This window comes from Loxodonta africana, chromosome 7 (assembly GCF_030014295.1).
Source record: "Loxodonta africana isolate mLoxAfr1 chromosome 7, mLoxAfr1.hap2, whole genome shotgun sequence".
Taxonomy (NCBI): Eukaryota; Metazoa; Chordata; class Mammalia; order Proboscidea; family Elephantidae; genus Loxodonta; species Loxodonta africana.
The window spans coordinates 28114472-28129954 of NC_087348.1; the positions used below are offsets into that span (position 1 = coordinate 28114472).

Sequence of the window (15483 nt, forward strand, 5' to 3'; positions counted from 1 at the left end):
GACTTCACCTCATGTACTTTGGACATGTTATCAGGAGGTACCAGTCCCTGCAGAAGGACTTCATGCTTGGTAAAGTACAGGGTCAGCGAAAAAGAGAAAGACCCTCAATAAGATGGAATCACACAACAAGCTCAAACATACCAAAGATGGTGGGGATGGTGCAGGACTGGGCAGTGTTTTGTTCTGTAGTGCATAGGGATGTTAGGAGCTGGAACTCACTCTATGGCACCTAACAGCAACAACAACAATATTGGAATATAATCTCCTAATAGAGAAATCAGAATATTTACACCACTAAAATTCCCTTTGCCCATCACTCCCTTTATTCCCCAGAGGCAAAGATATCTTTCCATATTTTTTCCAATACATTAATGAGCACACAGATGTCATAGACACTATGTAGCATCCTATAGAGTTTTTTTAGCATACAAGTTATCACATTATGATTATTTTTGTGCAATTAATTAATATCATGCACAAAAATATATCTCAGTAATTTATCCATATTCAATGTGCCATATAGACCAATACTTAAACTTATGCCTAATTTTCAATAGTTAGGACATATTTCATATTATCTATATTCTATTACTGTTAGGCATTTAGATTATTTCCACTTATCCCAATTTTTAACAGGGCTACAATGTATATACTTTTGAATGCTTTCTGGGGGGGTGTTTCACCAGATCACATGCTGATTCCTTAAATTATCATTAAAAATTAATATGACCTGCTTTTTACAAAACTTATGAGCATTTCATTGTAATTTAATTTGTGTTCCCCTGATTCCAATAAGGTTGGGTAATTTTATATATGCTTGTTAGCCAGTTATAATGTCCTTTCTGTGTATTGCCTATTCAAATGTTTTGTCCTTTCACAAAATTGTGTTTTTTTTTTTTCTGTTCTTTTTCTGTGCTTTCAAGTTGACTCTGACTCATAGCAACCCAATGAGATGGAGTAAAACTGTCCCATAGGGTTCCTAAAAATCCTATGCTGAAATTTTTATAGAAGTGTATCCTGAGGACTTTTCTCCTGCAGAGTTGCAGGGTCAGTTTGAACCGTTGAGTTTTAGGTTATCAGATAAGCGCTTAACCATTATTTAAGGAGCTGGACTCCTAAAAATTGGGTTACTAATCTTTACATTGGAGCCCTGGTGGTGTAATGCTTAAGTGCTCAGATGCTAACCAGAAGGTTGGTGTTTTGAACCCACCAACTACAACTCAGGAGAAAGACCTTTTGATCTGTTTCCATAAAAATTACAGCCTAGGAAACCCTACACTGTCACATGGGATCACTATGAGTAAAAAATCTACTTGGTGAACAACAACAACATGACTTATTTATAGCCTCATTTAAAATGTCTTCATGAATATACATGTTAATGCTCTTTGTAAAGTGCAATGTGGACTATCTCACACACTGTGAAGGACCTTAAGTTTAAGAAAGCACATAGATGAAGAGGTGGATATCCCTGGTGCATAATTTGTTAATCAGCACTGCTCCATGCAAGTAGCATCTTTTGAAGTGTCTTCTCACCATATATACTATGTAAAACTGTCTTCCCTCTACTTAGGCAGGGCATCACAATAAGGAGAAACGAAGATTAGACTAAAAAACAAGTGGGACCAACTGAAGGTTGGGGCATAAGCGAAGATCACCTTTGGTATATTGAGGCATTTCCTTCATTTATAGATGATTTCCTGAGGTTTGTGAGCTAGAGAAGAATCTACAATATCCTCTGTTGTCATCCACTAACACAGTTCACAGACACACAAGAAAAATGAGTGAGAAAATGGATAAAAGTTTACCAGGTTTGCAAATATGAGAGAAGTAGAAGTGGTGATTTCTTGTTCCCCTTCCTCTTTTTTTTTCCTCTACACCACAGCTCCCACTAAGAAAATGAATTATATATACTTATGGAGCCCTGGTGGCACAGTGGTTAAGTGTTCAGTTGCTAACCAAAAAGTCAGCAGTTCAAATCCACCAGTTGTTCCTTAGAAACCCTATGGGGCAGCTCTACTCTGCCCTATAGGGTTGCTATGAGTTGAAATTGATCCGATAGCAATTTTTTTTTTTAAAGCATTATCTTTCCGTATGTGATAGGAATACAAGTTTTCAGATGAGGGGTACATTTGTGAAAATTAGCTGCAGGGTAAAGGAGAATTTCAGCAACAGTTTTTCTTTCCAAAATTTCACATGTGTACTTCCTAAAAATGTTAGGGTACTTAGAATCCTACAAGGAAGAAAAAAAAATTTTTTTTTTTTAGAGAAGTGATAAATTATATCGAAAAGGAGACAAGAAGACCATAGCAGAGCAAGTCACTGCTTTGATGTTGGTTGATGGAGATTACCTCACAGCAGGAGTTTCCAGTTCAGGAAGGTAAAGGTGGACAGAAATTTCTATAGCTGTGTGGGCAAGTGTCTAATTCTGGCACTTACTTTTAAGAAATCTGCTCTTGATGCATACATAGGTCTCATTCTCCAACAATGGATTAAATTTGCTTATTGTGAAAAATTCCCTGTTTGGATTCTCCCAAAACAGAGTGGCCTTTCGGAAGTCGGTTTGAACATGGATCATAGGTATCTTTTGATAATCCTTCTTTTATAACTTATTGGTGAAGGAAAGGTCAAGGGGAATCTATCCAAGTGTGTTTAATACTATGTTGATCTCTTCCTATATTTTATCCATGGAAGAAATAGTGGAAGGAAGGCTGGCTGCACACATAGGAGACAAAATTTGGCTTTTACGCATAGCATCAAAATTATATACTTTTCCTCATTTCCCTTATCTTGAACTTGACCTTTTTACACTTCTCCTGGGAAAGTAAACAACAACAAAGAAACCCAAAACCCATTGCCATCGATTCAATTCCAACTCATGGTGAACCCATGTGTTACAGAGTAGAACAGCCCCATAGGTTTTTCTTGGCTGTAATCTTTATGGAAACAGATCGCCATATTTTTCTTCCAGGACATTGTTGTTTGGGTTTGAACTGCTTACTTTTCAGTTTAGCAGCTGATGATAAACAGCTTACACCACCCAGGGAAATCCTCGCAAAGTACTTTCACTAAATATTTGGAGAGTTTTATAAATTTTACAGCATAAGTAAAAATTCCTACTTTCACATTTTGACCATGCTATTCTTGGATAAATCAGCTCACTAATGCTTTGTAGCACGCCATCCTAAAACTTATGGCTAAACAAGAGTCGTATATTTCTTTTTCATGTGTCTGTTGACCAGGGGTCATTCTTCTGATCTAGGCTGGGCATTGCAGGCTTCAGTTTGTGTTCAGGTACTCTTATGTGACTGTCATTCTCCTTCATCAAAAAAAATTTATATCTTATTTTATGTTGGTTAGATTCTATTAAAAACTGGTCACCGTACAAGAACTGGGAACACTGAAGTGAAGCATCCCCACACAGACACTACAAAAATAGTGAAATTCTGGAGATCTTGAAATGTGAGAAATATTTTAACCTCCTAGAAATGTTAAATGAAAAAAAAAGGATGACATTCAGAGGAACACGACAGGTACCTTTACATATTCAAGTGAGCATTGCACAGAAATGTTTAAAATATTTTGTCCTGCTCCAAAAAATAGAAGTATATCCGGTGTTTAAAAGGCACAGGGAGACCTATTTTTTCATGGTTTTCCATTAAGAAATAAATTAATTTCTTCATCTGAAAAATGAGAAAGGTTGCCATTTATTTTCATTAATGAAAGCTTCAATCAAAGTCAAATCTCCCATCTGGTGACAGCAGGGTTATAAAGCTGTTATAAAATATAAAAGTGTTGTGATGATAAATCTACAGAATAAAACGCTATTGTTGACCTGCCTTGCCCCCACTGAAACTGGAGAGAATCTGAATTCTCATCATACTTGGTCATTTCCTTCCAAGGAACCGAGAGGAAATCCTCTGAGCTTCTCTGAGAGGTTTTGACTTAGTGAACAGGGGTATGCTTGTAAAGTCACTGGTGGAGACTTGAATACTGTTTCATACGTTTTCCTTCCCGTACTTTGACAGTCAGGAATCTGTTATCTTCTACCTTCTTAGGGACCTCAGACCCCTAAAATCAATAATATTATTCCTCAGTCTTCAAATGTTTTTTGCAAAGGAATAAGGGAAAGAGTACTGTGAAGAAAATTATCAAATGGATAACAATGATTTATTCCACAGTTTTGTAAATTCAGTTCAATTTTAGCTCCCTTTATGGTGGTTATCAGAGCAGATGGGGACATCTATGCAAAAGTAAGGCTCTTTAGGTTCATTGACTCACAGACCTCTTAAGATCTAACAGCATCAAATATCATCTTGTCTCTGTTTCCAAATCCAAGTTCCTGACTGCATATAAATGACCAGAAGAGCTTGTTAAAAATAAAGATTTTTATAAAGCACTTAACCCTGGCCTACTGAGTAAGGATCTTTTCGAATAGGTTCTGTCGTCTCTTCAAAGGTCTCTCAAGGTGATTCCAATAATCAGCCAAGCTTGAAAATGCACTGATCTAGCCCTCTTTTTAAAATTGAGGAAATAGAGGTCTATAGACACACAGTGAATATATGTTCAATTGGGGACAATAGCCATGTATTCACATATACATGATCCTGGGGCAAGAGTTTCTTGATTATAACTTCTAACTTAGATGTCTCGCTGCTTTTTGATCTTTCTTCTCTTTAATTCTCTTATCACATCAACATCATCAAGTATTTTATAAGCACTAATGTACAGTCCTTCATGTGAGAAATGTTTGCCCATACAAACAGCCATGTACACACACAAACATACATACACATCCTGCAACCACAAACAGGCATAAAGGATATACATAATAACTGGAAAATCAGAATTGTGGCAAAGAAAATGAAATAGCAGAGAGAAAAGCAGTGATATGTTCACCTGCAACAGAAAAAAAAAAAAAAAAAAAAACAGTCCAGGTTGCATCCTAAGGTGAAGGAGAAAGGTGTTAACAGGAAAAGCTGTTAGTTCCCAAGGGAGAGGTGATTGTTTATTTGACCTGAATGAGTCTTTCTGGAATTCAGAGATGGAAATTGGATTAGTAAGTCAAGGAATCAGTGGAAAATCACTCACTGTACTCAGTAAAGCTGCTTGGTCACACATGGTAAATTGATAAAAATTCTATTCACCCTGTTTTTTGAATCACAGTCACCAATTTATCACAAGTGATTGTTTTTTTCAGTCTCTTCAGCTTTTTCTGTTAGTCATTTCACATTAGCAGGGGCTGCTGACTATAGATTCCAGGTAAATATTAGAGTCAGTTAATAGCAGCATATTCACGGGCTACTATGATTAAAAAATTTGGTAAACTTGCCCAATATCCTTATTGTTGAGGCAAAGAAAATGATTCCTCTAGAAATCATTTGTTTTCTCCCCAAGACCAGAGAATGAGAAAATAACATTTGTCTTACAAGCTTGTGTTTTATCCCTTTTACATTCTGTACACCTCTCTCTTCCCATTTCAAACTTTCTAGGCTTAGTTGTTGTAAGAATCTGTGTTTTGGGAGGACTTACATCAGCATGCTTTAGTTTGGGTCGTTTGTGAGTTTCCTTTTGCTCTGTTTTTCATACAATGTATGCATACTGAGTGCTTAATATGTACAAGTCACAGTTCTAAACACCAAACCGAATTCCACTATTTAAGGAAAATAGGTAAGAACACGGAGGAGAAAACAATGATGCTGAGTAGGATCATGACGATGTTCGAAGTTTAATAATACTTCTCTGGCTTAGATATTTTCATAAATTTTCTGATTATGAAATATTGGAATAAATGTAATGAAAATGATAAATAATACCTACTTATGTAAAATGAGCCAGTGTGACATTTGTTTCTCCCAAAAACCTTGCAAACCAAACCAAAAATTCTCATTACCATCAAGTTGATTTCAACTCATAGGGACCCGATAGGACAGAGTAGAACTGTTCCATAGGGTTTCCAAGGAGAGGCTGGTGGATTTGAACTGCCAACCATTTAGTTAGCAGCTATATCTATTAACCACTTCTCCTCCAGGTCGGTATTATTGATTTTGTTGAATAGATGCATTAACCAAGATTTCAATTAACCATTATTTCTGTTAAAATCATCCAGGTTAAACTATCATTACCTCAAACTATTTGGCATTAATTAGCCTCCCAGAAAACCTTCCTACCCCACAGTTTCTTCACTGCATTTTTTACTTCTGCATCTCTCAGTGTATAAATTAGAGGATTTAACATGGGGATGATAACGGTATAAAATATGCCACCATTTTGTCCTCAGAAAAGGCAGTATCAGGGTGCATGTACGTGAAAGTACACGGGCCAAAGATGATGGCCACGGCAACGTGGGAGCCACAAGTGGAGAGAGCTTTGTGCCTGCCTTCTGCTGACTGCTTTCTCAGGGATACCAGGATGACAGTGTAGGAGATTAGCAAGATAACAAAGCTTCCCAACAACAACAAGAACATAAGTGTCTGTGCAGGGCAGTTTCAGCACAGGGTGGACATCACAAAAGGAGTGATCAATCTCAGTGGATCCACAAAAGGGTAGCTGGACCACCAAAGCCACCTGGATAAAGGAATGTAAGAACTCACCCAACAAGGTCCCCAGCAACATTTTATTGCATCTGTCCTGGTCCATGATGGTCATGTAATGTAGGGGTTTATCGATGGCCACATAACAATCATAGGCCATTATGGTAATGATGAAGATCTTAGTGCAACCAAAGAACTGTACACCAAAGAGTTGCAACATGCACCCCACACAGGAGATGGTTTTACTTTTGGCTAATAGGTTAACAATCATCTTGGGAGCTATAACCGAGGAGTGATAGATGTTCACAAAAGACACATAGTTGAGAAAGAAATATATAGGAGGCTTAAAAACGGTGCCCACACACACTGTCAGCATGTTGAGAAGGTTTCCCAGAAGAATAACAGTGTAGAAAAAAGAAAACACCACAAAACAAACTTCTTCCACCTCTGGGTTCTGAGAAAGTCCCAGAAAGTGAACTTGATTATATTGTTTATTTTTTCCATGGAATTAGTCCAGCAGGGGATGTTTCCAAGAGATGATTGCCTGAAAAAAATAAAAAAGGAGGAACAGCATTATTTCTCTAACAGGAAAAAAAAAAGAATAGGTAATCGCAGTAGTTGCAAATGGGTACTTATTGCTGGTTGGCATACACAGACAGGGAAATTGAAGCACATATATTCTGAACATCTAACCTCCATTCAAGAGTCCATTCATTCACTTAGGTGAGGAAAAAAAAGTCCAGAGATATCAAACAAATCCCCTAAATCAACTACCAAGCCAAGAGTTCCATCTCTCTGGCTGTTTATTAAGATTTATTCAGCTATTTGCTTTTAAACATTTGCTTCCCAACATCATAAAGGCCCTCTGTGCAAAACCTATGGCCAACATCATTCTTAATGCAGAGAGGATGAAAACTTTGCCCTTGAGGACAGAAACAAGAGAAGGATGTTCTTTATTATCACTCCGATTTAACATTGTGCTGGAAGTCCTAGCTACAGCAATAAGGCTAGAAATAGAAATAAAGCTCATCCGAATTGGTAATGAAGAAGTTAAAATGTTCATATTGGAAGATGATGTGATTCTATACATAGAAAACCAAAAGGTGCCATGAGACAACCTCTGGAACTAATAGAAAGATTCAGCAGTGGAGCAGGATACAAGGTAAACATACAAAAATCAGTTAGATTCCTATGCACCAAGAAAGAGGACAGTGAAAAAGAAATAAGAAAAACAATACCATGTATAAAACCCCTAAAAAAAAAAAAGTGCTTAGGAATAAATCTAACAAGAGATGTAAAAGACCTATAGAAAGAAAACTACAAAATTACAAAACACTGCTGCAAGAACCAAGAGAGATCTACATTATTGGAAAAACATACCATGCTCATGGATAGGTAGACTCAAAGTTGTAAAAATGACAATTCTACCCAAAGGGATTTACAAATACAATGTAATCCCAAACAAATATCAACAATATTCTTTAAAGAGATGGAAAAAAATTATCATTAACTCTATATGGAAAGAGAAGAACCCCCAGATAAGTAAAGCATTATTGAAGGAGAATAACAAAGTAGCAGACTCATGCTACCTGATCTCAGAACCTACTCTACAGCTATGGTAGTCAAAACAGCATGGTACTGGTACAATGACAGATGCATTGACCAATGGAACAGAATTGAGAACCCAGATGAAAATCCATTCACCTATGGTCACCTGGTCTTCGACGAGGGTCCAAAGACCATCAAATGTGGGGGCGGGGGAAACAGTTTTTTTTAACAAATGGTCTTGGCCAAACAGGATGTCCATCTGCAAAAAAATGAAACAGGACCCATACCTCACACTGTATGCAAAAACTAATTCAAAATGGATCAAAGACCTAAATATAAAGCCCAAAACTATGAAGTTTATAGAAGCAAAAATAGGATCAATGCTAGAGGCCCAAATACATGGCATTAACAGGATACGAACCACAACAAACAACACCCAAACTCCAGATGATAAGCTAGCTAACTAGGATCTTCTAAACACTAAACACTGATGCTCATCAAAAGACTTCACCAAAAGAGTAAAAAGAGAACCTACAGGTTGGGAAGAAAATTTTGGCTATTACGAATCAGACAAAGGCCTAATCTCTAAAATCTACAAGAAAACCCAACACCTCTACAGCAAAAAGACAATCCAATTGAAAAATAGGCAAAGGCAATGAACAGACACTTCACCAAAGAAGCCATTCAAGCAGCCAACAAACACACGAGGAAATGCTCCAGACCACTAGCCATTAGAGAAATGTTAATCAAACTCACAATGAGAAATCGTCTCTCCCCAGCATTACTTGCCTGAATCTAAAAAACGGGAAATAACAAATGTTGGAGAGGCTGCTGGGAGATCAAAAATCTTATGCACTGCTGGTGGCAATGCAAAATGATACAGCCATTTTGGAAAATGATATGGCACTTCCTTAGAAAGCTAGAAACGGATGACCCAGGAATCCCATTCCTAGGAATATATCCTAGAGAAATAGAAGTTGACAGATGAATAGACATATGCACACTCATGTTCACTGCAGAATTGTTCACAATAGCAAAAAGATGGAAACAACCTAGATGCCCATCAACAGATGAATGGATAAACAAACGGTGGTACATACACACAGTGGAGTATTACACGATAAAGAATACTGATGAATCTGTGAAGCATCTCACAACATGGTTGAATCTGGAGGTCATTATGCTGAGTGAAATAAGTCAATCACGAAAAGACAAATATTTGTATGAGACCATTACTATGAAAAGTTTTACACACAAAAAGAAGTAATCTTTGATGTTTATGAGGGAGGGGAGGGTTGTGTTTGAAAAACACTAAATATGCAATAGAGAAGTGGTAACTGGCGAAGGGTAAGAAAGTTCACAATACTGGGGAAGCCAGCACAACTTGTACAAGGCAAGGTCATGCAAGGTCCATAGATACATCCAAACTCCCTAAGGGACCAAATTGCTGGGCTTAGGGCTGTGGAGACCACGGTCTTGGGGGATATCTAGCTCAATTGGGGTAACATAATTTATAAAGAAAATGTTCTACATTCGACTTTGGTGAGTAGTGCCTGGCGTCTTGAAAGCCTGTGAGTGGCCATCTAGCATACTCTGCTGGTCTCACTTCTTCTGGAGCAAGGAAGAATGAAAAATACTAAAGACACAAGGGAAAGATTGGTCCAAAGTACTAATGGACCAAGTCTACAACAGTCTCCACCAGGCTGAGTCCAGTGCAAGTTGATGGTGCGTGGCTACCACCATTGGCTACTCTGACAGGGATTATTGTTGAGCATCCAGAACAGAGCTGGAGATAGATGTAGAACAAAATTCTAACTCCAAAAGAAAGACCAGACCTGCTGGCCTGACAGAGCTTAGAGAATGCCTGAGAGTATGGCCCCCAGACACCCTTTCAACTCAGTAATGAAGTCGCTCCTGCAGTTTTTCCTTCAGGCAAAGATTGGACTGGCCCATAAAATAAAACAGGACTGAAGGGGCACACCAGCCCTACGGAAAGGACTAGAAGGCAGAAGGAGTCATGAAGGCTGGTAATAAGGAACCCAACTTTGGGAAGGGAGAGTGTTGAGATGTCATAGAGTTGTTAACCAATGTCATAAAACAATATGCATACTAACTGTTTAACAGAAAACTAGTTTGTTCTGTAAACATTCACCTAAAGTACAAAAAAATAAAGAAAGAAAGAACATTTCCAAACACATCCTGAAGTACACCCGTGTCAGTCGTGGGATAATATCCATATCCCCACAGGAAGATCAGTTAATATGATTTGTCTTTAAATTTATGCACCAAACACTAATGCCTAAAATGAAGAAATTGGATATTTTTACCAAATTCTGCAGTCTGAAATTGATAAAATATGTGATCAAGATGTATTTATAGTTACTGGTGATTAGAATGAGAAAGTCAGAAAAAAAGGAGAAGGATTGGTAGTTGGAAAATATGGCCTTGATGATAGGAACGATGCTGGAGATCGCATGATAGAATTTTGCAAGACTAATACCTTCTTCATTGCAAAAATATTTTTTCACTAGGATAAAAAGCAGCTATAAACGTGGACCTCGCCAGATGAAATATACAGGAATAAAATCAAATACATCAGTGGAAAGAGACGATGGAAAAGCTCAAAATCATCAATCAGAACAAGTCTGGGGGACGGCTTCCAAACAGACCATAACGTGCTCATATACAAGTTCAAGTTGAAGGCGAAGGAATTTAGAACTATTCCATGAGAGCCAAAGTATGACCTTGAGTATATCCCACCTGATTTTAGAGACCATCTCTGGAATCGATTTGAGGTATTGAACACTTATGACAAAAGACCAGAGTTGTGGAATGACATCAAGGACACCATACATGAAGAAACCAAGAGGTTAGTAAAGACAGGAAATAAAGGAAAGACCAAAATCGATGTCTGAAGAGGTTCTGAAAACTGCCCTTGAATGTAGAGAAGTTAAAGGGAGTGGAAGAAATGACGAAGTAAAAGAGTTGAAAAGAAGATTTCAAAGGGGAGCAGGAGAAGACAAAGTAAAATATTATAATGACATGTGTAAAGACCTGGAGATAGAAAATCAAAAGGGAAGAACACACTTGGTATCTCTCAAGCTGAAGGCACTGAAGAAAAAACAGTTCTGGAGTTTCAATATTGAAGGATTCTATGGGCAAAATACTGTACAGTACAGTACAGGAAACACCAAATGGAGATGGCAGAACACAGAGGGTCACTGTACCAAAACACTATTGGTCAACTTTCAAACATTTCATGAGGTAGCATATGATCAAGAATCAATGGTACTGAAGGAAGATGTTTAAGCTACACTGAAAACACTGGAGAAAAACAAGGCTCCAGGAAGTAAGTAATACCAATTGAGATGCTCAACAAATGGATCACACATGTATGCCAAGAAATTTGGAAGCCAGCTACTGGACAAAGAGACTGGAAGAAATTCATATTTATGCCTATTCCAAAAAAAAGTGTTTCAATGGAATGTGGAAATTATGGAACAATATCATTAATATTACGAAAACCCATTGCTGTCTAGCCAAATTTGACACATAGGGACTATATTGGGCAGAGTAGAACTGCCCCATGAGATTTCCAAGGAGTGGCTGGTGGATTCAAACTGCTGACCTTTTGGTTAGCAGCCTTAGCTTTTAACCATTGAGCCACTCACATGCAAGTTAAATATCGCTGAAGAACATTCAAAAGCTGGTGCACGAGTGTACAGACAGGGAACTGCCACAAATTCAAGTCAGATTCCAAAGAGAACATGGAATGAGGAATATTATTGCTTATGTCAAATGGATCCTGGGTAAAAACAGAGAATACTGAAAAGAGAATTACCTGTGTTTTACTGAGTGTGCAAAACATTTGTCTGTGATCATAGCTAATTACCCATAACATTACAAAGAATGGAAATTCCAGAACACTTACTTAAGCTCACAGGGAAACTGAGCATAGAGCAAGAGGCAGTTGTCGGAACAGAAAAAGGGAATACTGCATGGCTTGAAGTCAGGAAATGTGTGTGGTCAGGATTGTATCCTCTGACCATACTTATTCAATCTGAATGCTGGGCAGATAATCCTACAAGCTGGGCTATATGAAGAAGAACAGAACATCAGAACTAAGAGAAGACTCATTAACAACCTGCGCACTATGCTAATGACACAACCTTGCTTGCCAAAAGTGAAGAGACCTTGAAGAAATTACTGAAGAAGATCAAGGACTACAGCCTTCAGTATGGACTATGCATCAACATCAAGAAAATAAAAATGCTGAAAAATGGACCAATAAACAACATCATAAAAAATGGAGAAAAGATTGAAGTTGTCAACGATTTTGTTCTACTTGCATACACAAAGAAGACCCAAGGAAGCAGTGGTCAAGAAATCAAAAGATACATTGCATTGAGGAAATCTGCTGCAAAAAAACTCTTTAAAGAGTTCAAAAGCAAAGATGTCATTTTAAGGACTGAGGTGTGCATGATTCAGGCCATATTGTTTTCAGTTGCCGCTAATGGTTGTGAAAGGTAGAGAATGAATAAGAAAGACCAAAGAAGATTTCATTCCTTTCAATTGTTGCTCTAGCAAAAATATTAAATATACCGTGGCAGTAATGAAAAAAACCTGCCTTGGAAGCAGCACAACCAGAAAGCTCCTTAGAAAGGAAGGATGATAAGACTATGTCTCACACAATTTGGATATGTTATCAGGAGGCACAAGTCCCTGGAGAAAAACATCCCCTTCCGTAGGGTAAGTGTCAGAGAAAAAGAGGAAGACTCTCAAGAGGTGGATTGACAGTGGCTACAACAATGGTCTCAAACATAACAAGATTGTGAGCATGGAGAGAAACGGGCAGTGTTTTCTTCTGTTGTACGTAGAATCTCTGTGAGTCAGATCCCAGTTGAAGGCACCTAACAACAAAAATCAAAAAATTTACCAAGTCATGTCGTGTTTGCTGAGATCAATTTGTTCCCACTAAGTTTTCAATATTCTTTTTCCAAAATCTTAACAATTTTCTTGTATTCAGTAGATACATCTCAGAAATGGAATCTTCCAGATTCAGATTTTTTAAAAAAGTTATCTTATCCCTTGGGTTTGAGAAAAATATTTCAAATTTTTTCTTCCACCTTAAGTTTATATATTTTTCCTAAAATGGATGCTATTGTACTGTGACAAATATAATTCAATTTGTTCTTGTGAGCTTCCTTCCAGTAAGTCCCCCCACACAATGGATGGGATGCTACGTGGTCCTGTGCCATCCCCACGAGGGCTTACAGATTGAATGATTGTGATCCACAGGGTTCCACTGGCTGATTTTCAGAAGTAGATCACCAGGCCTTTCTTCCAGGTCAATATTAATCTGAATGATTCCCTGAAGTCTGTTCAGTATCCTAGCAACATACAAGCCTCCACTGAGAATTGGGTGGTGGCTGTGCATGAGGTGCATTGGCCAGAAATCAAACCAGTGTATCCCACGTGGAAGGTAAGAATTCTACTGCTCAGTCACAAATGTCTACCCTCACATCCACAAGGATGTCGATAATACCACTACTACTAATAAAGGAATCTAACAGTGCATTTAACTTTGACCTTACTTGCATTAAAAAAGCAGAATAAATGCAATACAAATAAATTATTGGCCTTGGTATTTTAAGCAGAGAAATACTCAATAAATTTAGTGACTGCATTAGGGTTTATTCCCTGCATAGAGCGAGATAAGGCTATTTTACTTTTTTAATTTTATGGTCATTGGTCTTAAAACCTATACTAAATGTTTAACATTGTATATTTGATGCAATTTAAAAGAATTTAAGAAGTCACATTAAAAAAAGCCAAGAGAAAAAAGAAGTTAAATAACAACAATAACAACAACAAACATTTTATTTTTCCTAGTCTTGTCCGAGACCTACCATAGGGAATACCGGTGGGATTGCACTCAGCTTCCTCAAGCACCTTTAAATGCTCCTTCTAATGCTTTCAGCGCAGCTTCTCCAGGAGTCCCCAGGTCCCGGGCACTTAGAGAACTGGCCCTCACTGCTCACTGCTGTATTGGAGCAAAGAAAGCAAGAGCAAAAGTCTCAGCTGCATCTGCCATTTCCCTGCAGTTTCATAACGTAGTTCTCATTCTCATTATGACTACGCATAAAGTTAGTTTTTTGATGTATTTATTTTAAACATAATTTCACATCTAGATATCAAGCATGAAGATTTTTTCACTGTTATTTTTTTCAAAGAGGTGTATTTATTATTTTGATAGTGAATGGGTGTTTTTCCTGCATGTTGTCATGAACTCAGAAACTGAAGAACATTCCTTCAAATATTGATTGGAATTGACAGATAACATGTATGTGAGTTCCTTCCCTTTCTTTTCCTTCTATTCCCTTTCCTTTTCTTCTCTTTCTTTTTTTGCATACCTGAATCCATTTAAAGCTTACTCTTTAAATATCCACAGAATATACTCTTAAAATAATATTATACTATCTCTTCTTGGAAAAGATACCTGTTTGCTAAGTATATTTTACCATCTTTAGATTCTCCTAATTTTGGTCACAGTTTGGAATTTTTATTAGTTTATGAGTCAAAGTAAAGAGACCTGTACTAATGGAAAATTAACCATGGCAATGGTATCTTGAAATCCCGGCTCCTAACTTGGGGCTGTTTGTTGCTGGGACAAGAGGCTAAGAGAAACTGTGGAACGATTTTTACTCTACTTCAGATAGAAGAGCAATGCTAAATAGCTCCGTATATTTGAAAAGATTATCAAATGATTGAATATTAAAAGCAATAAGCAGAATAAAAAATAGTAAGGGAATGATGAAGATCTTAATTGATAATTTTGATTAAGTAATAATCGATTTAGTAAAGCACTTGATGAATAAAAATTGATTCTTAGTGGCTGGAAGATTTCCTGAAGACTGTACTTCCCCGTTTATGGATGAGGAAATAGATGCCCGTAGAGTGATCATAATAGTACCTACCTACCTACCTACCTACCTACCTACCTACCTACCTACCTACCTACCTACCTACCTACCTACCTATGTGGTTGTGGTTGCTGTTAGGTGCTGTGAAGCCTGTTCCTGCTCATAACCACCCTATGTACAACAGAAGGAGGTACTGATTTCTTTATCTCAAATATCTTCCTGTAGAGGAATAGGGCACAGAAATGCATTTGACTAGTTATATTTACAGTGTATAAATGAACCTGAAATTTAAAAAGTGAAAGCTCACAGAATGTAATGGGTAGAGAATAGCATCTGTATATACATTTACTAAAGAAAGAGAGGAAACAATACAATAACTAAGAAAGAACAAGTTATGTAAAAGTTGACTGAGTTCTAATACTGGATCATGGTTTCTGTTTTATTTTGTGCAGTTTCGTTTGCCAGATAATGCACTGTCC

General features: G+C 37.5%; 1 protein-coding gene across 1 annotated transcript; it reads right to left on the reverse strand.

Moving 5' to 3' along the window:
• Window positions 1-6291: 6291 nt before the first annotated feature.
• Window positions 6292-6909, reverse strand: LOC111749306 (olfactory receptor 4S2-like). Its single transcript, XM_064289380.1, has one exon. It carries the CDS (start codon window positions 6907-6909, stop codon window positions 6292-6294), a length of 618 nt encoding a protein of 205 aa, XP_064145450.1.
• Window positions 6910-15483: the final 8574 nt, after the last annotated feature.